Source organism: Silurus aristotelis (assembly GCF_946808225.1).
Source record: "Silurus aristotelis genome assembly, chromosome: 13".
NCBI classification, from domain to species: Eukaryota; Metazoa; Chordata; class Actinopteri; order Siluriformes; family Siluridae; genus Silurus; species Silurus aristotelis.
Window position 1 is genome coordinate 18,916,667 of NC_139586.1, and position 22,894 is coordinate 18,939,560.

At 40.2% G+C, this 22,894-nt stretch overlaps 1 protein-coding gene across 1 annotated transcript in view; it reads right to left on the bottom strand.

The window, feature by feature from the left end:
- The window catches only part of igf1rb (insulin-like growth factor 1b receptor), a 74,262-nt gene that overhangs the window by 4,907 nt on the left and 46,461 nt on the right, over positions 1-22,894 (bottom strand). Inside the window, exons 3-20 of the mRNA XM_083559008.1 lie at positions 15,065-15,371; positions 12,865-13,001; positions 12,636-12,780; positions 12,133-12,341; positions 11,905-12,031; positions 10,566-10,807; positions 10,283-10,450; positions 9,913-10,117; positions 7,142-7,416; positions 6,492-6,625; positions 5,544-5,709; positions 5,249-5,339; positions 4,812-4,882; positions 3,771-4,000; positions 2,785-2,892; positions 2,107-2,266; positions 1,660-1,789; positions 65-199 (exon numbers count right to left, since the gene is read on the bottom strand). Coding sequence (XP_083415134.1) covers positions 65-199; positions 1,660-1,789; positions 2,107-2,266; positions 2,785-2,892; positions 3,771-4,000; positions 4,812-4,882; positions 5,249-5,339; positions 5,544-5,709; positions 6,492-6,625; positions 7,142-7,416; positions 9,913-10,117; positions 10,283-10,450; positions 10,566-10,807; positions 11,905-12,031; positions 12,133-12,341; positions 12,636-12,780; positions 12,865-13,001; positions 15,065-15,371 — 3,040 coding nt within the window. The remainder of the gene's footprint in view (positions 1-64; positions 200-1,659; positions 1,790-2,106; positions 2,267-2,784; positions 2,893-3,770; positions 4,001-4,811; positions 4,883-5,248; positions 5,340-5,543; positions 5,710-6,491; positions 6,626-7,141; positions 7,417-9,912; positions 10,118-10,282; positions 10,451-10,565; positions 10,808-11,904; positions 12,032-12,132; positions 12,342-12,635; positions 12,781-12,864; positions 13,002-15,064; positions 15,372-22,894) is intronic.

Genomic DNA, 22,894 nt, shown 5'->3' on the forward strand with positions numbered 1-22,894 from the left:
ACACATAAAATTTCTAGCAAAAATAAACAAATTAAGAACTAGAAACAAAAAGAAAAAACCTCACATCATATCCGGGCAGTTGTCAGGTTTGTCTAGCAGACCTCCCTCCATGACGAAGCGCAGAACCTGCTCATTGGACATGCCCTGGTAGGGCTGCTCGGCCAAGGTGGCTATCTCCCATAACACCACGCCAAACGACCTGGACAGAGAGAGACAGTGAGAGAGTTTTATTATTATTATTTTTTTTATTATTATTATTGCTGCTTCGGACAAAGTGTGACAAAGCAAGAACACAGTTTTAGTGAACAATTCATAGAAAGGTAAACCACTTTATATAATAATTATACAACTTTTACAACACCACTTGAACATCACCCAAAGATTTAGTCTTGGTTGAGAAACATCTCTCTGTAAGTACATCATTCCAAATATATCATTTCATGCTGATGTAACTCACTTCATAAGCAGCTTCTCATTTATGTTTAGACGTAATAAAATACTGAACAAAAAAATGACCACCAGCCCAAATGTGAGCTCTTTAAACATTAGCAGAACAACAGAAGCTATATGGCTACTAATCGGATGTTACGAACGGACCCTGGTCGGATCAGCTGCAGCTGCGAATGAAAAACCCAGAAGGATTTCTCCTGCAGGTTTCCACAGAAACGCTGTCAGTTGAGAGTCACACAAGGTTAATATTTCTACCTCATGTGCACTGTGATTAGGCTTGCTTGCCAACGCTGCTTGAAACATACAGGAGGAATTCCCCTCCATTTCCTCCCGCGTAGATTTAAGAAAAAGGAACGTGGGTCTGTGTAATTTGTAGGTGTGTTTGTTTAGCTGTAGGACATTTTTCCTGTGAAGTTCACTTGAACATTATAATCTTTTAAAGCAAAATGCATGCAAAGTAGCAGAGCTACTAATGTGAGCATGCCGGTTTTATATGCCGGCAACTCTATGCGCAGATTTATATCAACATACTTGCTCTAATAAAGCATCGTTTCCATAGCAACCACTCACACGGGGACCTACACTGCAGACCTTATATTTAATCTAACACAAACAGATTAAAGCATGTTGCTTAGCACATAATTATGAGTAGCAAATTGAGTGAGGAGAATTTATTAAACATTTACAGAAGGAGTCTCCAGTGTCAGTGCTTTGCAGGGTGGAGATGGAAAGTTTGCAGGTTCTTTCTAACATGCCAAGCTGCATTTTGACTTAAGTCTTATGAAAATGGTAAAATCACAGTTTACTATATAAGTAGAAAAGTATAATGTGCCGTCCTTTACTTAATAAAAATAATGGTTGATGTGGTATAAGAGGAATAAAACACTTCTAGCAGCCCAATAGCTGCAGCTCTGATTAGCTAATAATCTTTAATTGGTCTGTTTTGACATTTCGAAGATCACACACACTGGATTAAAAAGTTTGAATTCATTTTTAAAGACTATAAGCTCATCTAGAATAAAAAGCCTATCAAAGCACCCACATTCCCTAAAAGGTAATATGATTCATCTACATATTCATGATTGTAGGCTTGGTAAAAATTAATATTGGCAAACTATTTTCTATAAAAACATACTCTATCAAAGCAAAATTCATTTATGTATGTGGGTAACTATTGCTGAAAAGTAAATGTATGGAATGCGATCTTACCACACGTCAGACATGGTGGTGAAGACGCCGTCTTTGAGGGATTCCGGAGACATCCAGCGCACCGGCAGCAGCCCCTTCCCACCCTTTCTGTAGTAATCTGTCTCGTAAATGTCCCGCGTCATGCCAAAATCTACATTCAAGACAAATGAGGTGAGATTCCACAATTTCTATATAGCAAAGCCTATTGGGCAGCCAAACACAACACGGAGCTTATAGGCTTACGTTTGCACAAAGCTTACTGATTAATAGCAAAAAAAAAATCTGAGCATGGCCTGGCTAGACAGCCAAATTCATCTGTACTGACTGAATATTTACAAAAAAATACATCTGAAGCAGATGTTGCTGCCTAGATAGAGCATATACATATTTATTTCAACCACTTTTTCCATTCCACTAGATCACAGTGGACCAGAGATGGGTTTTTCTCTTTTAAGATTCAGAAACTACCTCCAATTTTGACAGTGAAGTCTTCAGCCACCATGCAATTTCTGGCTGCCAAGTCTCGGTGGACAAACTTGTTGGCATTGAGGTATGCCATGCCGTCTGCAATCTCTCCTGCCATCTGAATCATTTTCTTCAGTGGTGGCAAAGGCAGGCTGGATGTGTTCTGAGGACGAGTGGAAGAAAAAAATATAAATAAAAAAAAATGGAGAGAAAGGAAGACAGCCTTGAGCACTGACAAAATACATCTCCATCAAGAAGCTCACATTCTGTCACACCATTTTGTGCAGCCATGTTCGTTTGCCGTACAGGACTCGCAGTGAGGAGTTGGCTCAAAAGGTCATTAAGAGGTTGTCTGAATTATCAATGCACCCTTCGCCACCGCATAAATGAAATCTCATGTAAATGAAAATATATATATTTGTGCTCATCATTATGCTTTTAAATAGCAAATAAACAAGCAAAAACACTCAAAGGCATGTATGTCTTCATAGCTTTTACTGCGACTGTCTGATCCAGCTGCAGCGCTTGTGCGTCACACACCTTACACAATGTGACTACAGTGACACAGACTCATAACCTGGTCGATAAAAAATAAGCTGACAAAGAAAAAAAGGGTTTCTCTTTTTAGTGAAAGGTCATGGATTTGGAAACAGTGGGATCAGAAATGTGCAGAAAGTTCACCTTGATGGAACGTAGCGTGCGTAGATAACTCTTCAGATCGCCTTGTGTCATCAGCTCCATAATGACTAGAGTGGGTTGCCCCTGTGAGACCACGCCAAGGAGACGCACCTGCACCGATCACCGGGTAAAAATTTATAAATAACCAATGGTGGATGAAGAACACAAACCATGTAGTTGAGTTAGAGTAGAGATGCACTCAGTAAAACATTACTCCAGTAAAAGTGCTCTCTTTAAACTTTCATCTAAAAGTGCAAAAGTTTTTGCCCTCAAATGTACTTGGGTATCTAAGGTACTAAGATTTATTATGGCTATAATGTTCTATTATCATTTATGTCACAAGACTCTCAATCATCTTAGTTTATGTAAAAGGTTATTCATATTAATCAGTAAAACACTGATATCTAATAAAATTATCATGAGCCCCAAACCCTCGTTTTCAACTACTTACGCAAATAAGGCCACGAGTGTTGTGTCAAGTTCGAGTCAGTTTCTTTTAATCCTTTATTCCTCTCAGAATGTTCTGCTTGTTGCTGAACTGATGCTGGTGATAAATAGATTCCACCAAGCGACAAATAAAGCAAGTTCTAAACGGAGCGCGCGCTCGACCCTGATTGGTGGCTTTCTGTGTGTTTGACCAGTTAGGTTTTTATCCACGTATAAATAAAAAGGAACGACTGATTTTGCAAAATGAAGGTTGAGTAAAAAATAAAATATGACATTAAAATGTAGAGAAGTTGTCTGAAAAATCTCCCCGAAATTAAAAAGATAGAAAAGAAAAAGACTTCTGTAAGGTACAGATATGCAGAAAAAGCTATTTAAGAACAGTCATTTTTACTGATTACATTTACTTCCTTACTGTTCACCACTGCAAATAACAAAAATAAATGACTAAATAAATAAATGAACTAAAAAATGGCCAACAAAATTAACAAAGAGGCAAGTAAGTGTGCACAAATCTCAAACAAACATATTGTCATCACACGCACCACATGGTGACAGTTGAACTCCTTCATGACGGAGGCCTCGTTGAGGAATTCGATGCGCTCGTGCATGCTGGCGGACTCGTTAACCGTTTTGATGGCCACCCGGGTTTCAGGCTCATCCTTGACGACGCCCTTGGCGATGCCCTCGTACACCATGCCGAATGAGCCTTGGCCTAACTCTTTGCTCATGGTGATCTTTTCCCGTGCCACCTCCCATTCATCAGGAACATACACTGGCAAAGGAAAGCAGAACACCAGGGTAAATCATTTTCTAAGGGTTACATGAGTATTAAAGGAGAACTAAATCGCACATCTCCTGTATGATACTATTGGAACTAACTAATAAGAGAAGGCCGTAGCTTCCAGATACGCACGGTACAAACCATATGGCTAAATCGCACACGTTCCTCGAAGCAGGACTAGTTGCTCAGCATGTATTTATTTGACATGAGCTTGATTTGTCAGTTACATTAGTCCCTGAGCTCCAGTGCAAAAAGGAAGTAGAAGCCTTCAGACGTCACACGCGTTGGCTGACTGAAAATATTCGGGCTAGGTAGAAAATTGTGCAAATTCAGCCTGTAGCCAAAATAAATTCCTTTGTGTCAAATTTTGGTAACATTTGAAAATAAAGCAATAAACGCTTAATCCTCTCCTCATTAAAACATTGTATGAAGTATCCCGCACTATGACACGTTCTCGCAAAACTAGCAAAACAAACAAAAAAAAAACTAGACTAGCAAAACAAGTCTGAGGAAATTATTATTACAAACTGATAACACACACACACTTTGCATCCACACATACACAAAACGCAGATGTAGTTGTTCTTTGTTGTTACAAATAGCCTTCACTTTTCTGAAAAGGCTTTCCACTACAGTTTAAAGCATGGTTTTGGGGATTTGTGCTCAACAATCACAAGAGCATCAAAGGAAGACAGGAAGACCTTCCTGGGGTGCAGGAAGGTTACGCATCCACAAAATCATTTCTATATTCAATTTCCTTATACAACCTTATTTCATTCTGTATGTTTTAAATCGCACTCACCTTCGGTCGCACTGAGGTACTCCGGGTTGACTGAGGCGTACAGAACTCCATTTCCCAGCCTGTCGCTGTTCCTGCGAAATTCCAAAAAGATCATTGCTCATGTGCCAAAAACCACATTAAGTACATTTAACGGTGTTCGAACGATTGCTCTGTTTTTCCGCTGATGAGCCTAATGAAACTTCACCCCAGTCTACCGTCGCATAAAAGCAATAAGCAGACGGCAGTGTTTCACACAAGCCCCTGAAGCTCGCACTAAAAAGTGTGAAGAAAGGGAAAACCCCCCCCCCAAAAAAAACAGTGCTTCATTAGTGCTACGCTATTAAACATTTTGAGTGGAACGAAAAGTACAACCAGACTTATTTGAGTGAAACTTGAAAATAGGGTCGACGCTAATTGCAAAATAAAAAAAGGCTCATGACAACCCATAAACTGCATACCTTTTCTTATTGACCACGTACATAGTCACTGCAAGAACCCCCAGGAGCAGCACAACGGGAATGAACATCAAATAGAGAAGCTTCTCGTAGCCTGCGTTTACAAAAACAACAAAGAGAAAATGCCATATTTTTTTTTTTATACCATTTCTGTCGCGTGCTAGAGCAGGGTCGCACGCAACACTACGGTTACACAAAAGCCTGCAATTACACGTAATTCCACTGAAAAAAAACAATGCTGTTTACAAAGCATGGGGAGGCAGTACTGTTGGGGAAAATTATCATAGCGATTACTTACGTTCAGCCTGGGGGACATACAAGACTATAGGCTGCGTCCACGAGCCATTTCTAGCCAAAGAGGTGGCCCTCACGCGGACGGAGTAGTTCCCAGGGCGAAGGTTAGTGAGCCGTACACCTCCATGCTCCTTGTAGTGTTGGCGGGACACACACTCATGCTTCTCCAGCTGAGACAACACGGGCACAAGCATCCGAAAACGAGGCAAAAAGTGAATTATTTATTATAATTAATGAACGACTCCACATTAAGTGACAAACTGAAACGTGCAAAGTTACACGAATAGTATGTCTAGTACCATGAAGTCAAAAAAGATTTATAGATTTTAAATTGAAAGAAATAAAATATTAGAGCCTACATGCATGTTATTGTCATGAGACCTAATACTCAACTTGTGCAGTCAGAAGCAATAAACCAAGCTCGACTGTTTTAAAAATGTGGTACGTTTTTAGTGAGACAATCGTGTGAACATCAACAAGACTATATTATCTTTATTTTTATACAGAAACCGTTTATCCAGGGCAAATCGGTAATAATTGCAAGACAAGATTTCTCAGTCTTTACAGATCTACAGTTAGTGTAGCTTCTAATTTTTTAACCACAAATGACTGTAAAAGACTGTACAAAGATCATTACTCAATCTTACACTCCAGTGCTCATGTTAGTTCTCACTCTCCAGTGTTCTGTATTGTTTAAAGATTTATAATCACAGTCTTGATGTAACCCAAATGAGGATGGGTTCCCCTTTCCCCTCCTCATAACATCTAAGGGAGTTTTTCCTTGCCACAGTCACCATGGCTGCTCATCAGGGATAAACACACACCATTCACCCTAACTCTTAAAATTCTGTAGAGCTGCTTTGAGACAATGTCTGTTATGAAAAGCGCTAAAGAAATATATATTGACTTGATCTATCAGCTTATATCGTGTGAGAATTGAGGGATGGAGCACCTCGCTTCCCAGATGGAAATGGATCTCATAAAGCAGAATAAGGCCGTTGGGTTGTGCTGGTTCAGGCCACTTCACAATTACAGTGTCATCCAAATCCTGCCACGTCACTGGGCCTGGGATGTCGTCAGCTTTGTCTAGGAGGGGCAGAAAAGAACACACTCACCAATGAAAAAAGGCAAACTATTCCTTAGTTTTTGATACTAAGTGTAATCTAAAGGCAATGCAAAGTTGAAACAGGATCAGAGTGTCTAATCCTTTTTGCCTGGCAAAACACACCTGAACATTAATTATGAAGCGTATTTCTGGCAGCTTCATAACATCAAAATGTTTATATTTAACCAAATGTTAAAGTGTACAGTATTTAGTGTTGATTTTTATAGACAATCCATTTGCACGACCTTCTGTACTGTTCTAGTCGGTGCCACTGTGTTACTGTTTTTTCTCATGTTGTCTGATGTCGTTTTTTTTCCTACACTAAATGGTGCACATATGCACTTTGTGTTATCAGTTCAGAGCGTATTCTGTGTTCCTTTTATTAATTGATGATGTTTAATGTAGCACCTTGATCCTGGTGAAACATTGTTTCGTTTCACTGTGTACTGCACTGCATATGGTTGAAATGACAAAAGCTACTTGACTGGTCATCTCACCTGCTGGTTTGGTGCGGGGGAAGGCAAAGGCAGGAGCGCTGCACTGCTGGATCTCCTCGTTGCAGGCGTGCAGGTCGATGCGGTACACCGTGAAAGGTTGCAAGCCTTGAATTTCGAAGCTTGTCTCTTCCAACTTTTTCTCGTGAAACTCCCCCATATAAGGGTTTGGGCCGGTGAAGTTGCCCTCACCTAGGCTCTCGCTGACACTAAGCAGCAAGTGCAGAAAGGTGGAGTTAGCCACTCCTGATGCATCCCTGCGCTGACGGTTGTTCGGCCTGAAAAGGAAGTATGTATATCATAATATCCTGGTCGTTTTTTTTTTTTTTGCCATTTTGTGTTGAAAAGCGACTCCCCGAACAGGATTTTGCAACCCTTTCCTTTGCATCCCCCCAAGGGCAACCTGAAAAGTCTTTCCTGTGTACCGCACTGCAGTTGTAAACAGATTACAGCACAACATCTGCTGCCACTCTGTGCATGTTCCCAACTTTGATAGCTATCCAATACACGGAGAGAAATGATACTGCTGACCAGAACTAAACTAAACAACTGTGTATTCTTGGCTGAACTCCGCTGCACAACGAGGAACTATTAAGATTCAATTTTTCTGCTCCATGTACCACTGTTCCTTTTATTTGTAATTTAGCTGAACTGTGATAGAAACTATATGGGTATAATGCCCTATCTACGGGTATAATGCCCCAAAGTCTGATTTCATCGAGTTCTTAAAAGAGGCATATTTACACATTAAAACACATTTAGATGTGCATGGGGGTGTGTGTGTGCGTGATGGCCAGAAGAGTGGGATGTCAGCAGCCTGTCTGTTCTAATCCACTCCAAGGAAGCGAGTCACTCACTTGTTTGCCAAAGCAAGCATGGGCTCTGTCCTCAGATGATCTGGCAAGGATGCATTCCCCCCGCCACCCCTCCAAACGTCCGCCACACACACACACGCGTGCGCACACACAAACCGCCACAGCTGGTTTCCATTCCTTTAAACTCTCTCACACTGGAGCGCTTTGTCACTGCGATGCATACGAACACAGAGTTCTCACGCCGGCTAAACATTCACATCCCAGGCTAGTGTACCACAACAATCCGTCTGATTCAACACACTGAGATCAGCAAGATCTCCATTTCTCCAGGTCCAAACATACACGTCGATTCATTCTTCCCTCTCCCAGTCATTAATTTTCTTGTCCCCTGACCAACCTCGGGCAGCCTCCACTTCATCTTTCATCTGTTTTTCTTCTTCACTCAGCCTCTGCATCTTTTCCCTCTCTCTCCAGGTTTAGGTCCCCAGCTGGCCCCTCCTGCCCCGCAAAGCGGCAGTCGTTGATCAGACCCGTTCTCCAGCTGGAGGGGATATTCCCTTTATTTCATCACTATTCCAGATGGCATTACTGTGCATTTCCTGGCAACTCTTACAGGCTGAGCTGTTTTAGGGGAAACGCTGCAACTGAAAGGATATGATTTCCTATGCTCTCAATCTCCCTCTTCTTCTCAGGAATTCTAAACTTGAGGAACTTCCTTCAATCTTAGTTTTCAGTTCATTCAATACACTGAGCACCAGCAGAATTACAGACATGCTGAATCGCCCAGCACTTACATACTAAAAAAGAAAAAAAAAAGAAAAACACAGACTCAAGACTTTCTACCGATACAACTATGAAATGTACAGATTCAAAGATTGTCCTGTGTCATCAGCCATAATGTTCCTAATTTGCTTTAAGAATGAGATAAGCGTGTTATATCACTTCCAGTCATAAACAAACATAACTTCCCAGAGTTTGCTTTAGATTTATTCTAGACCCGAGAATTAAAGAGAACACACAATGATTCATGACTGTGTGTTAGTGTTTGTGTGTCCACCAGCCTATACACAGCTGGCAGGTAATGTGACTCAGATGTGGTCCCTCATTACAGCCCAGAGCACTCAGTGTACTAGTCATAGATCAAAAAGCACATTTAAGCTGTGAATCCCCGATTTATTTAGCATAATCTATACTGGAGTAAATACGTCAGGAGCCCAGGCATCTGGAACAAGATGGTTTTGCATACACACTTTTTTTTTTTTTTTATTATTTGTAGCTGCGAGATGTACAGGAAAACAAAGCCTTATGAAAGCGCAAACAACAAATTTACCAAACAGCTAATATTGATTAAACCAAAAGAACGGCCAGAAGACATCACTTTTCTAGGGTGCGGCCTCATGGCTGACCCCTGCACTCCGATTTCCACCTCCTAACAAGTTATAAATATACAATAAGCAATTATACAAAGAAAATAATTTCACTGTATTGTATTTGAAGTATTTCATTCTGATCTACTTGTTTTTGGTGAATACTAAAACACCTAAACTCACTTTCTAAATCAGAAAATGTATTATTTTTCCAGAGTCAATCTGTTTAAAAGTATAAAAGCAAAGTGATAAATTCTTGCCAAATGATCCACTTATGCTATTAAGCTTGCAGTAAAAAATAAATAAAAATAAGAGAGAGAGAGAAATAAGATCTGACTGCAAGCTTATTGCTTTCAGCCTACTCTAAGGTTCATCAAGTTCACTCTCAATTCTAGTTTGATGCCAAGGGAAGTCAGGCAAATGACGCATAAATACTAAACATCCCAAGGTTGATCTGTCCTGGTGCGAACAAACAAGAAGGCTCTTGTGATAACCTCTGCTCCATTGTCACGGTGTATAAGGCCAAAAGAAAGGCCTGTTAAGAAATAAAAGGGAAAAGGAAGATTTTTTATTTTTTTAACAGAAAACCCACCTGGGCTGAAAGATGCTATTGTGGAGGAAGTCCTCAAAGGCTTTACGGTAGATGATGTCATCACTGGTCCTTTTGATATCTTGTTCTGATTTTGGACAACGGCAGCAAAGGGTTTTGTTCGGTCTTTCTGAGTTTGAATTGATGGGCTTTATGCTCGCGATGGCATCTGCCAGCCCTGTGGCGTATCGGATGGCAATCTTCATCTCTGCGGAAAGACATAGGAGGAAAATGTTTAGGCATGAAAACCAATTACACAGAAACACTTCTGTGAATGACAAAATGACAAGTAGCAGAAACATGATCTCAAATGTACTGTTTGTGAAGTATATAATATATTAGATTTTTATTTTATTAAGTTTTTTTTTTTTACTATTTAAGCAGTAGTCGTTCTGGTAAAGTTCACGGTCCTCTTCCAGCTGTTGCCAGCGTAGCAGATAGTAGATGTGATTCCCATTGGGAAAGACAGGAGGAGACCACTGAACAACCAGGCTGGTGGATGAGTTGGAGTAGGCACGGATATCAACAGGTATTGTAGGTACTAAAGAGGGGTTGTGGTAGGGGAGGGGAAAAAAACAAAAAAAACAAACATTTTCACCATTTCACTGACAAGTATGTCATTCTGAAGGAGAGTTTGAACCGTTTTTTTTGTTTACCTTTAGGCTTAGTGAGAATATAAACCAACTCGCTTTTGGCCCCCAGAACATGCGTGTCTATGTTCTCCACTACCAGAGTTACAGTCTTCAAAAAGATGGCGTACTGAGTCACTGGTTTCAGGCCTGACAGAAGAACCTCTGGGTTTCTGTTTTCGTCCTGAGGTGAATCCACATCTACCATCATCCAGCTGTTGGACCCACAACCATCAAGATCGTCAAACTCTGAGATGTTCTGAAAAGGCCTGTCAGAGCATGAAAGAATCACAAAGACTTTTACAGAAGTGAAAACTGATTTAAAGTGGATCATAAAGCTCATTAACACACAATTACACACAATTAACACACAATGAGGCAATTTTGTTTTAGGAGATGATAAATAAATGGCCTGACACAAAGCGACTTTTACCACCACTACGTTGATTATTTTGCTAAAACAAAGTATAAATAACAGCTTGTTTTGTAGATATTTAGAAGTTTGTAATTATTAGTTAAGATTAAAAGAAATTCAACTTTGTCCTTGCACGAGTTACGGTACAAGGCAACAAAATATAGTTGGCATCTAACCAGGAGTGCATTGGTTGCAGCGTAAAATATTTACATCCGTACAGGTTGGTAAGGCTATGATACATGTAATAAATAAAGATAAATGAATGAAAAATATGAATAATATGCACATAAATAAACTGCACATAGAAAGGAGATTATATACAATGAGTACAATGATCATGGATAGTGCAACGAAGATGATATCGTATACAGTGTTTATGATAAGATTATACACGTGTATCACCAACTTGAAAAAAATAAAGACCTGTTGATTTAGATGTCTTATACAAACAGCAGGTTACCAACTATTAAAATATATAAGTCCTAAACTACAGGTTTTTGATCCATTTAAAGTTATTATTAAAAATTCCAAACATCCACAACACCCCCCCCCCCCATCAACTAACCCCTTATAACTATAATAACTATACCGACATAAAACATGTTTTTCTTTGTTAAATAATAGCACAATATAAAGGTTCAGATTATGTGCCTCCATGGAAATTGGCTGTTACTATAGAAACAGCTCTATTAACATAAATCTGTGATTTGCGTTGCAGTCAAAATTACCATCAATCAAAACTTCAGCAGCACTGTGGCACAATACCAAATGAAGAAACACATAGGAAAATATACATTATATGTCAAAATTATTGTGGACACCTGACCATAACACCCAAAAATGTAGTTCATCCACAGTGTTGAAACTCAGAAGTGCACAGGACATTTTACGGTTCCAGAAAAATCCAGAAACCAGAAATCACCATATTTAAAAATAAAGAAATAGACTCACGCTTCTCTGTAGTAAACTTCAAAACTGATGAGTCCTGTGTAACCTGCTGGCTGATAGCGTTCCCATGTTAGTGATATTGTGTTACTTCCAGTGCTATTGCTCAAGAACTTTACAATTTTTCGTTCACCTGTACAGAAAAACAAAAAAACAAAAATGAAACAAATGAAAAACCAACCACTCGAACATCAGCTTCTGAGCAATCACCAGCTACAGACTGCCAACACTTACAGTTTGCGCGGCCTCCGTTGTTGCGAAAATCGTCCTCCACAAACTTGTCCTTGATGCCTGTTTTCTGCCACATCTTGCGAATCTCAGAGATGCAAAGGCGGGGGTTCCGGCCGAAAAACAGTTTTCCTGTGTGAACGGTCAGGTTGTGCTGTGACCAGTCCCACAGGAACTGGAGGTTCTGGTTATCAAACGCTGAGAAGGCGTACATGCTGCAGAAAAGTAGAATAGCAGTTCAGCAGTTGGCTGAGGCCAGGATGAAAGTGCGTTATTTGAATGAGCAGGAAAACTAAAGCAAGATTCGCTCATAGCAGCCCGGCTTGGCTCACTTTACAAATTTGCAATCGAATGCAATACGGTATGTTGAAAATAAGTCAAAGAAAATAAAGCCTGAGCATTACAGAGTGTTTACAGAGAAACAAAGAAAAGAGAAAAAGCATCTATTACTAAAGACAGTTTTCAAATATGCCCATAAGCATCAAACCACACAAAGACTTGAAGCTTACTTTTCATAGAGCTCTTTCCCATGAATGTGGTTTAAGCTCTTGAGGAAGGACAGCGAGCTCAGCATAGGAGAACTAAAAATCCTCACACATCCCGTCACAGTCTTGATGAGGCCTAGGAAGTTCTCTAGCTCTGACGCGATGTTGTCTACGACACAGAGAGAAAAAACTGAGTGCCTCCAAGAATCTGAGCACCAGTGCTTCCTGCAGGAGTGTTGCGAGAGCTACTTACTGCCACGGCGGATGTTGATGCGCAGGCTGCCGTTAATAACGGTGCAGTCCTTTAGGGACTGTGCAGCATCCACAGAGTCGATGTCTTTCCCCTCACACACCTTGTCGCACAAGCCATCGCATTTACTACAGAACATGCTGTGGGCAAAAACAGGAGCAAAAAAAAACATTAGCCAAATTACGTCCTGTTTGAAATGATTTAAAACAGCGAATTAACATTTTTTAAAGCCTCAAATTTCCATTTTTCAATGTGAGAATTTTAAAGACCACACGGGAAACCTGCTTAGTGTTGTTAGAGCCTCATAAGTCCTGACGTATGATTAGGCCGCATCATTGACAATTTCAATATACTTACAACTGGTTCTCATACTTTTTTGGCAGTCGAACCAATTCAGCTTCAATTTTTTGCTCCTATTAAACCTAAATGATTTTTAGAGGCTATTTTTATGAGCCACTTGTTTATAATTAAAACTAAATTGTACATGACATTGACATGTCTCTAACACTGCTCTAAATCATACTACAGCAAACTGTTTCCCCCTGAAGGGGACTGGAGATGTGGACTGCACTGAAAACCCTTCGGCTGCATACATGGCAGCAAGCACAAGCACAGGACACCACAACACTGATTTCATAAATAAAATCTGTCATCTATTCATCTATAGCTGCACTAGTTAGAATTTGGTTTTGGCCTGGTGGTTTCATCATGAGAAGCAGTTCACATGTTGTGGAGGAAGCACACCTCCCCGATTAGCAGCTCTCGTGTGATTGAGGGAAAGCAAATAACAATGAGAGAAAATAGGAAAAGAACTGTAGATGTTTGGATCGCAGCTGCCTTCCAATTCCCTCGCAAATTAATTTAAGTACAAAATTCAAGTACTAATATGTAATTGGCTGGCTTGGATCGCACTTGATAACAAATAAATCAATTTTAACATTAATATCCAATCTATAAGTTTTTAAAAAACAGATACTGGATTAAAAAAAAATAAAAACACTCCATGTTAAATAGTACTGAACTTCATTACAAAAATAAAAAACAATATTAATCATGAAAATGTGCTAAATAAAATAAATATGAATATATTTTAAGGCTGAAACGATTGCTTGAGTAATTCGAATTCAAATTGTTTGCCTTGTTGCTTTGTTTAGTCCATTTAACTACACACGGAGCACTGTTTCCCCACGGATCGTTATTTCTGAGGCACCACCCGCTAAACTCTGGACCGCTCTGGGGTTTTGTTTATAAACACTTTCCACGCAAAGGTCGTGCTAGCAATCTGTCGCTAATTCCCCTTCTCACATCCATTTATATTTGTATTTTGAGGTAATAAGGCAATTAAATGCAATTTCAGCAATAAAAAGAATTTTTAAAAGGCAACCAAATTACTTTTTCATTTTGAGAGACCCGTCTTATTTTCTTGTGTATATTTAGTATTACTCCTTAATAGAGAAGATTACTTATCCTCGATTACTTAAATCATTGATAGCTGCAGCCATAAAATCTTCATTAATAAATAGAATTTATATAAATTATAAATAAATATAATTGCGTTCTCTGTGCTGTGCACGGACTCGCGTGCAAAAACAAATAGCACGTGTTGTCAGTGATTCGCTCTCGTAATAACAGCAGGCGGAAAAACTACCGGATTTTTGGTTCCAGCAATCAACTCTCGGTGGCGATTAATTTCGGGGGAAAGAAACGGCGAATCGGTCAACCTCGACTTATAACTGGTACTTTTGATTTAAACCAATTACTTGATTGCCATTTTAACACCCTTAATGCTGGAGATCTCAGTCCTAGGCAAGCTCAAATCTTAAAGATCGAATGCGTAGATTATAAACACCCCAGCATGAGCAGTAAAGGTGTGACTATAGAGAGTGAGCTGCAAAACGCCCCTTAACACACTTATTGCATTACAAAGATCTATTCCTGGCTCAGCGTCACTGTTTATTCACACTACTGGTCTGGTGTGTTCCTTACGAAGCTGCACTTTAACAGAACTGGAGCCGACCCAACTGATCTGCTGATCGTGTGGCAATTGCGTATGGAGATGAAAATAACTGAAGAAAGCTATGCTAAGCTAAGCTAAGCACAAGCCTCCCGTTTCATACCAGTGGTTTAAAGACTGAAGGCTACGATCAGGCACTAGGTCTTGCTGCAAATGCCAAATCAAAATAGCTAGAGATGCATCACATACCTCTGACTGCTTTCACGATTAAAGCCAGGTGGGCACTCGATCTTGCACTCGCCCGCGTGGATGACGAATCGCTCAAAGGCGAATGGCAGGTGGGCCTCGCCGCACATCTCCAAGGTGATGCAGCGCCAGCCCTCGAATATGTACGTGTCCGGGGGGCAACGCTTCACACAACGGCCTCCATAGGAGTAGTGCTGGCAGGCAGCACACGCCATGGCACTGTCTGGCGCTGTGCAGCTGCCCAGGCACTGAGCGTGGCAGCACTCTCCCGATTCCATACATGCCCGCTTGCCACATTGCTCCGGGCACACTACAAAAGAAAGAAGGAGAAGGAAGAAAAAAAAATTACTTTTCACTTTAACAAATGATTACAACACCAGCTCCCATCGTTTTCTTATATCCAGTCTGAAAGAAAGATGGGCACCAAATAAACAAGGTGAAGATTGAAATAGACTTATAGATTTAGCTATCAAAGTGCAGCTGAAGCCACAACAAATCCACCGCAGTCATTCGAGAGGAGTGTTCTGGTTTCGCCAGAGGCGCCAGTGGCACTGCAAGTGAACAGGAAAGCCAGATGTTCTCTTAAGACCCAAAGGAAAGGTGGTGCTTTTGATTTTCAGAAGGTTTAACAGGCTTTTCGTTCGGCAGATGGAAAAGGCGCCGAAATGTCAAACATTAGAGCCGCTAACTAAAAGCGTTTAGCTTTCATGCTTTGATCAAACTGCTTCAAATGCCAGCGACGGTTACATAACACACTGAGATGCACAGCTCGCTGATCGAAAAAAAAAAAAATAAATAAAAAAAGACCTACAGCAAATCCATACGCTCTGTTTTTTTGATGAGAAGGAACACATTAGAAAATTACAGAAGCAGTTCAAATGTAGTTGGCAGAATGTACATGATTTGATTTTATTTTTAGTCTGAAGTAATTAAAGGACCATTTCCTTAGAACAGAGACTCGCCTGTCCCTCCTAATACCGCCACCAGTATCTTGGTGATGCGCCCAACCCCAGAATGGAATAATGTATAGACATGCGTGTATAAAGGTGTAAATATTCAACACTTTTACCACACACCAAGTCCCATTGTTTACATACTCCCACTGGAAGATTAAACGCAGTGTCCACTAGATGGCACATTAGAGCCTAAGCATCTCTGTCCGTCTGCATTCCAAGTCAAACTCCAATGTTTAGCGATTTCACGCACAGCAGACAGAGTTCTGTTTCTCTTTAAAATGTGTGATTGTTGTCATGATCTGTCTCTCAAATCGAGAGCCGTAGCCGACATGTAAAAGCATTGCCTAATGGAGAATGTTTACATTGCTGAATGTTTACATTTATGGAATTCGGCAGACGCCCTAATCCAGAGACTTACAAAACTGAAAGTTAGAGCCCAAAAGTGGCAGCTTGGTAGTGATGGGATTTGAACTTGTGACCTTTTAATCTATTTCAATGCAATTTTGTTGCCCAAAGTTCTTCATAAAATACACAAAAAAAATCTCAATACACACACAAAACAGTTCACATAAATAAAACAAACACATGTGAAGGGTCCCAAATCACAATTTCCCTACTTGAATATGCCCGAGACCTAAAAAAAACCTCTATGGGTGAAGGCTGCCGAATAAAGGGGGGAAACGTTCCACAGTTTAGGACCTCTTACCGAAAAAAACCCACGATCACCTTTTGACTGATTCTATTGTACAATAATCAACTCCTTCATTCACCTTGAGAGCAAGAAAGCGTGGCTGCATCTTGAGTCATGTTAAGAACCCTGGCCAAAAAATTACTAATGTAAGATGGGCCGAGCCTTCAAAAGAATTTCAGCTAAAATTGGAGGCTTCGAGGCACGTCCACAGCTGTCAAACATTCCAGATTTATATGTTGTTTGTCTTATCTGTGTGGGGTTAACATTTTTACTAGGGGATGTAATTTTATTTTATTTATTTAATTAATTAATTTTTTTTGTGGGGGGGTGGGGGGACTCAAAAATACATGCAGTAATATTTGGGACTATTTTCAGCATCCTCAGCCTCTTCCTTGGCCTCCCAATCGCTCTCTGATGATCATCCTCTCGGGTGTCCACGTGCACAGCCGTAAACATTTGCAGCCACAGGGAAGTAGTTACAGATTCATGGTGGCTGAATGACTGAGAAAATACAGTGTGCTGCAAAGAAAAAAAAAAGGCTCTAAAAAGTGTATTGTACCACATCATTCACTCGCATAAGGGTGTCTCCATGTTAGGATCTGAGCTCTGTTGACAGCTTACACACAAATCCAGTCCAGAAATTCCACTCAGCCAGAACTACCAACCAGATCCCTTTGCTATCATTCTAAATAAGAGTGCATTGTAAAAAAGGGGGGGGGGGTGAGAGAGAGAGAGAGAGAGAGAGAGAGAGAGAGAGGAAAAACTGATTCAGGTCAGAGCACCAGCAAGAAAAACACCAGCTTTAGCACAGAAACGGCCTACATTTAAATGAGTTCCTGCTTCTGCTCGTGATGAAGATGGTTCTCACGATTTGCTGTGCAGCCGGAGGCATGAGTGCAACACTGCAAGCTCAGATATCAACTCAGGTGACACCCGCGCTGAAACTTCTAAAGATGGGGAGGGGAGAGAAAAAAAAATCCTTTGTGGCGAATGAGATCGTCCGACAATCGCCCTCACGACACACTCCCTCTCAGTTCATGTGAACTCAGACGACCTCGAGAGGATTAAACCCAAACAAAATGCCTCGCAGAGAAAAGCGTAATTCTGCCGTAATGAATGAGCTGTTACGGGGAAATTCCTGACCGGCCGTTCTCTACAATCTTTTTCTATTTTTAAATATATAAGAGTGCAAGCAACGATACACGAGCGTTCTTGAGTATAGCATTCCTGATTTGTGCGTGCAACTTCAAACCGAGCGCATCCGCTTATGCAAAATGGCGTAATTTGAATGTTAAAGTCAATGACAGCTTATGGAAATACTGGTGTACTGAGACGTGTCACAGGAAAAAATCACTCTGGCTTACAAGCAGCTTCTGTGCATGTGGTAAATAAAATAATTTGTTATTTAACACTTTATTATCATTAAAGGGGGGAGGGTCAAGGAGAGGAAAGACCACATTTTACATTATTACACAATTTGTGGACATCTATGGTTTGATTTCTTTGCAAGGGTGGATTGCAAGTGTTGTTACCAACATCTGGTTAAAAAATGTTATGTCAATAGCATTTATTAAAAAATAAATGAACTTAGAAAAATGGTGACGTGTTTAAAACTTAAAAACAAAAGGGGGGGGGGGGGCAAATATAATTTGCTTTACGTTTATTGACGTAAAGTTACAGCAAAGAAATTGATTGAGGCTTTTCAAGTTCTTCTGTTCCTCTGCTAGCTGTTGCTGTTTGCTGAACGTGTCCCATTCATGTGAACACATGACTGCTCTGTGTGGTAATGAAATGACTTAAAAAGCAATACATTATATACACCAATATTATATACACACAAACACTATCTATCTATCTATCTATCTATCTATCTATCTATCTATCTATCTATCTATCTATCTATCTATCTATCTATCTAGCTATCTAGCTATCTATCTATCTATCTATCTATCTATCTATCTATCTAGCTAGCTATCTATCTATCTATCTACACACACACACACACACTTTCAATCTCCTAAATTGTAAGAAAACAATTTTTTAGGGTTTTATAAATAGGAGCAGAATTGTTTGAAGGTAAATAAAAAAAAAAAAAATGTAATACACCATCGATATGCACATCACACATGGCTCATACGTTTCTGAATTGGGTTCAAGAAGCACCTGGAGTGATACTTTTGTTGCATCACCCACCACTACCTGACGTTTCTTGGATCATTGTGCGTTGACTACAGTGGTAACTGATGAAATGAGGAAGAGCTATAGAGGGAGACAGCGAGCGAGTAGGAACCGAATCGTGATCAAGGGTTAGAGGCTGTTAGAATGGAGATAACCTTGAGGCGAGCTCCAGCAGGCCAAACACAGATATGGGTTATAAAAAAAAAAAACGATAATATATATATATATATATATATATATATATATATATATATATATATATATATATATATATATATATATATATATAAAAAAAAAATTATAAACAAAAAAAAAGAGCTAAATGGAAAGTTTCCACAGGAGATGTTTTGTAATACTCAACAGACGTTTTTTTTTTTTTTTTTTCGTCCGAGGCAGCTGCTGATAGAAAAACATCCTCCAAATGTTGGTAGACATGCCTCAGGTAAAATGTGTAAGCAGAAAACGCCTACAAGTTTTTAATAGTATATTGGAGTTAAAAGATAAAACAAAGAACAACTGTTAGAAAAAACAGCAAATATTTTGGCGAAGGAAAAGGGGGAATTTCCACAAGGACAATTAGCGCTGATTCTACATCGCGCCGATAGATCACGCCTTACGTAGATCCTAACGCCATCCCTGCTCATCTATAGGGGACAGAAATTGTACTTCTCTGACAATTCTGGAAGAACGTTTAAAGCCTGAGCCTGTATAAGTATCCGTCCTCGCACATTTAGCTTCACTTATACGTGAACTACGTGGGTATGGATGTGGATTGAGATGATATAATAATCCTGGTGCCATATGAGCTGGGTTGAGTATTTCGAAACCTGCTGATCTGCTGGGATTTTTACAAACAACAGTCTCCAGAGTTTACAGAGAATGTAAAAAAAAATTCATTCATTCTGTGGACAGATATGCTTCAGAAAGAAGGCTTGATGGAGAATGGAAAGCCTGGTTCAGCTGACAGAGACACTATGGTAACTCAGATAAACAGTCTGCACAATTGTGCTGAGCAGAAAGGCATCTCCGAAGACACAACACGTTGAACCATGGGGCAGATGGGCTACAAAAGAAGACAACGACGACTATGTCAGCTTCACTTCAGTCAGCCAAGAACAAAAAGCTGAGACTGCATTGGGCAGTCGTTCACCAAAACTGGGCAGTTGAGGACTAGAAAAACAGCATGGTTTGCCAAATCTCAATTTAGGGTCGGAATTTGGCACCAACAGCACGAATACATAGAAACCAACTTGTCTTTAATAAGCAGTCCAGACTAGTGGTGGTGGTTTAACGGTGTGGAGATGTTCTCCACTCTGAGCCTGTTAATACCACTGAAACATGACTAACATGACTAACCTATTGGGGCAATGGTGCAGACCATGTGCATCCCTTCACGTCCACAATTCACCACAAAGCAACAGTCAACTAAACTTGTCATGAACATGACAATAACTTCAATGTTTTTCAATAACTTTCCCAAACACAGACTTAAACAGAACACCTCTGGGATGTGGTAGAATTACATGCTGCATCCATGATAACATGGAGCACAAAGGAACATCTAGTGGAATCCATTCCATAAAGAATTTCGTGCAAAGTATTACAGTTTTAAAAGCAAAGTATTAATAAAATGTTTGCGATAAAGCGCTTGGTGAGTTGAAAAGAATATTTCACCATTAACCGTTTCCCAAAATGTTCTTATATCTAACTCACACATGGTAAAAAAATCCAAAAGCAGCAGGAAAAATGTGCAAAGTTTTGGGCCAGAAAGCTCACGACATTAAAACCACCATCACTAAATTGGGAGAGTAAGACGTCATGTGACAACAGTATCGAGAATCTGTCTTCAGAGCATATTTGACAAGCGAACATCCGGTATTTGATAAACGTTCAAAATGTTTAACTTCCAAACAGAGCGGCTCTTCTGCCGATCACTCAGCATAAACTACTAATTCCTTCACACACACTTCAAACGGACGTTTGCGTGGAAGTCACAGCAGCTGGAAAAATTGAAACAGTGAGCGAGAACAGCTGCAATGTGCACACTGCACATGGCTTCACACAACATGCGCTGCTGCATTCTTTATTCCATTTTGGCTGCTGTGTCATTTAAACCTGCTGCCCCACTGATGCATTTAAAGGCTAAAGCACAGAGTTGGAGAATACGTTCATTTAGGAAAAACTTGCTTTTGTTAGAGAATGTAGTTACACCAATCAGGAATAACAGAACGACCACCTGTCTAATATTGTGTCGGTACCCCTTTTGCTGTCAAAACAGTTCTGACCCTTCAAGCATTATCATCATTAACTTTTTCAGCAATTTGAGTTTCGACCTCGTCTGTTGGATTGGACCACACAAACCAGCCTTCGCTCCCCACGTGAATCAATGAGCCTCGGTCGCCCACGACCCTGTTGCCGGTTCACCTCTGTTCCTTCCTTGGAGCACTTTAGACAGATACTGAATACTGCAGACCGGAAAATCCCACAAGAGCTGCAGTAATGGAGATGCTCCGACCCAGTAGTCAAACAATCACAACGTGGCCCTCGTCAAACTCACTCAAATACTCACGCTCGCCCATTTTTCCTGCTTCTAACACGTCAACTTTGAGGACAAAATGTTCACTTGCTGCCTAATATATTCTCCCCAACTAACAGGTGCCATGATGAAGAGATCATCAGTGTTATTCATTTACCAGTCATAACGGTATAATGTCAATGTGGTAATATGTGAAGGTACGCATCTATGCCACACACAATAAAGTTTAAGAATACTATGCAGGAAAAAAACTAAGTTGAATTATAAGTCAAGTTGTTTTTATTTGAGTTCACACCTGGAATCGATTCTGGGCTCATTTTGTGGGCGGAGCTTATAAGCACAATGTCTTTTTTTTCATGAAAATTGTAGACAGACTTTTTTCTCACTTTGGCACAATGCAAATCAACTGACTTTGAATTTGCACTCATGTGAAAATAAAATTCAGGGCTTTGATTTGTGTTTATTTGCATTTCAATGCCTTCTTCACTATATATATATATATTTATATAGGAATAAAGTGAAGTATTTACTCACACATTTACTCCACACCTGATGCAGACAGCAGCGCAGTTTAGACTTCACTAATCACAGTGCTGTCTCTGGATAAATGGTCCCTCATCCGTAAAGCCATAACGCACGACCACGCCCTGCTTTTTGCTTGCTTCTATTTCTAAATAAACTCAGAAATCAAACCAGGAACAACTGAATTCTCAAACCACAGAGTCGGACAGCATTTTGGCAAATATTTCCTTCTAAACAATGTGCCACAATTTGTTAGTGAAAATGGAAATGTGGACCCAAAGAAGGACAACAGGATGCAGACGGATACCTGGACTGGAATTAGTTATTAGGTGTGTGTTAGAGCACTTTTTTTTAATCCCAATTCTGAGAACAATCCTAACCAACTCCACCAACTCTCATACAACTAACTCAACAAACTATCGAATTATTAACGCATTTACATACAAGTTTCAGCATTTAGCAGATGCCCATATCCAGAGCGACGCACAAAAGTCTCAATCAATAAATAATAAAAAAACTGGTTGATACAATGATTGATTATTGATTGAAACGTGAGTCATTGGGATGTGGAAGCTCAGTGGTTAAGGTGTTGGACTTCAAATCTCAGCACAGCCATGCAGCCACTGCTGGACCCTTGAGCATGGCCCTTAACCCTCAACTACTCAGGTGTACACAAACCAGGCATTACATTATGACCACCTGCATAATATTGTGTTAGCCCCCCTTTTTGCTGCCAAAACAGTTCTGACCCGTCGAGCATTAACACCATTAACTACTTCTTCGCTCCCCACGTGAATCAATGAGCCTCGGCCGCCAACGACCCTGTCGCAGATTCACCACTGTTCCTTACTTGGAGCTCTTTTGATAGATACTGAATACTGCAGACCGGAACATCCCACAAGAGCTGCACTTTTGAAGATGCTCTGACCCTGTCGTCTAACAATCACAAC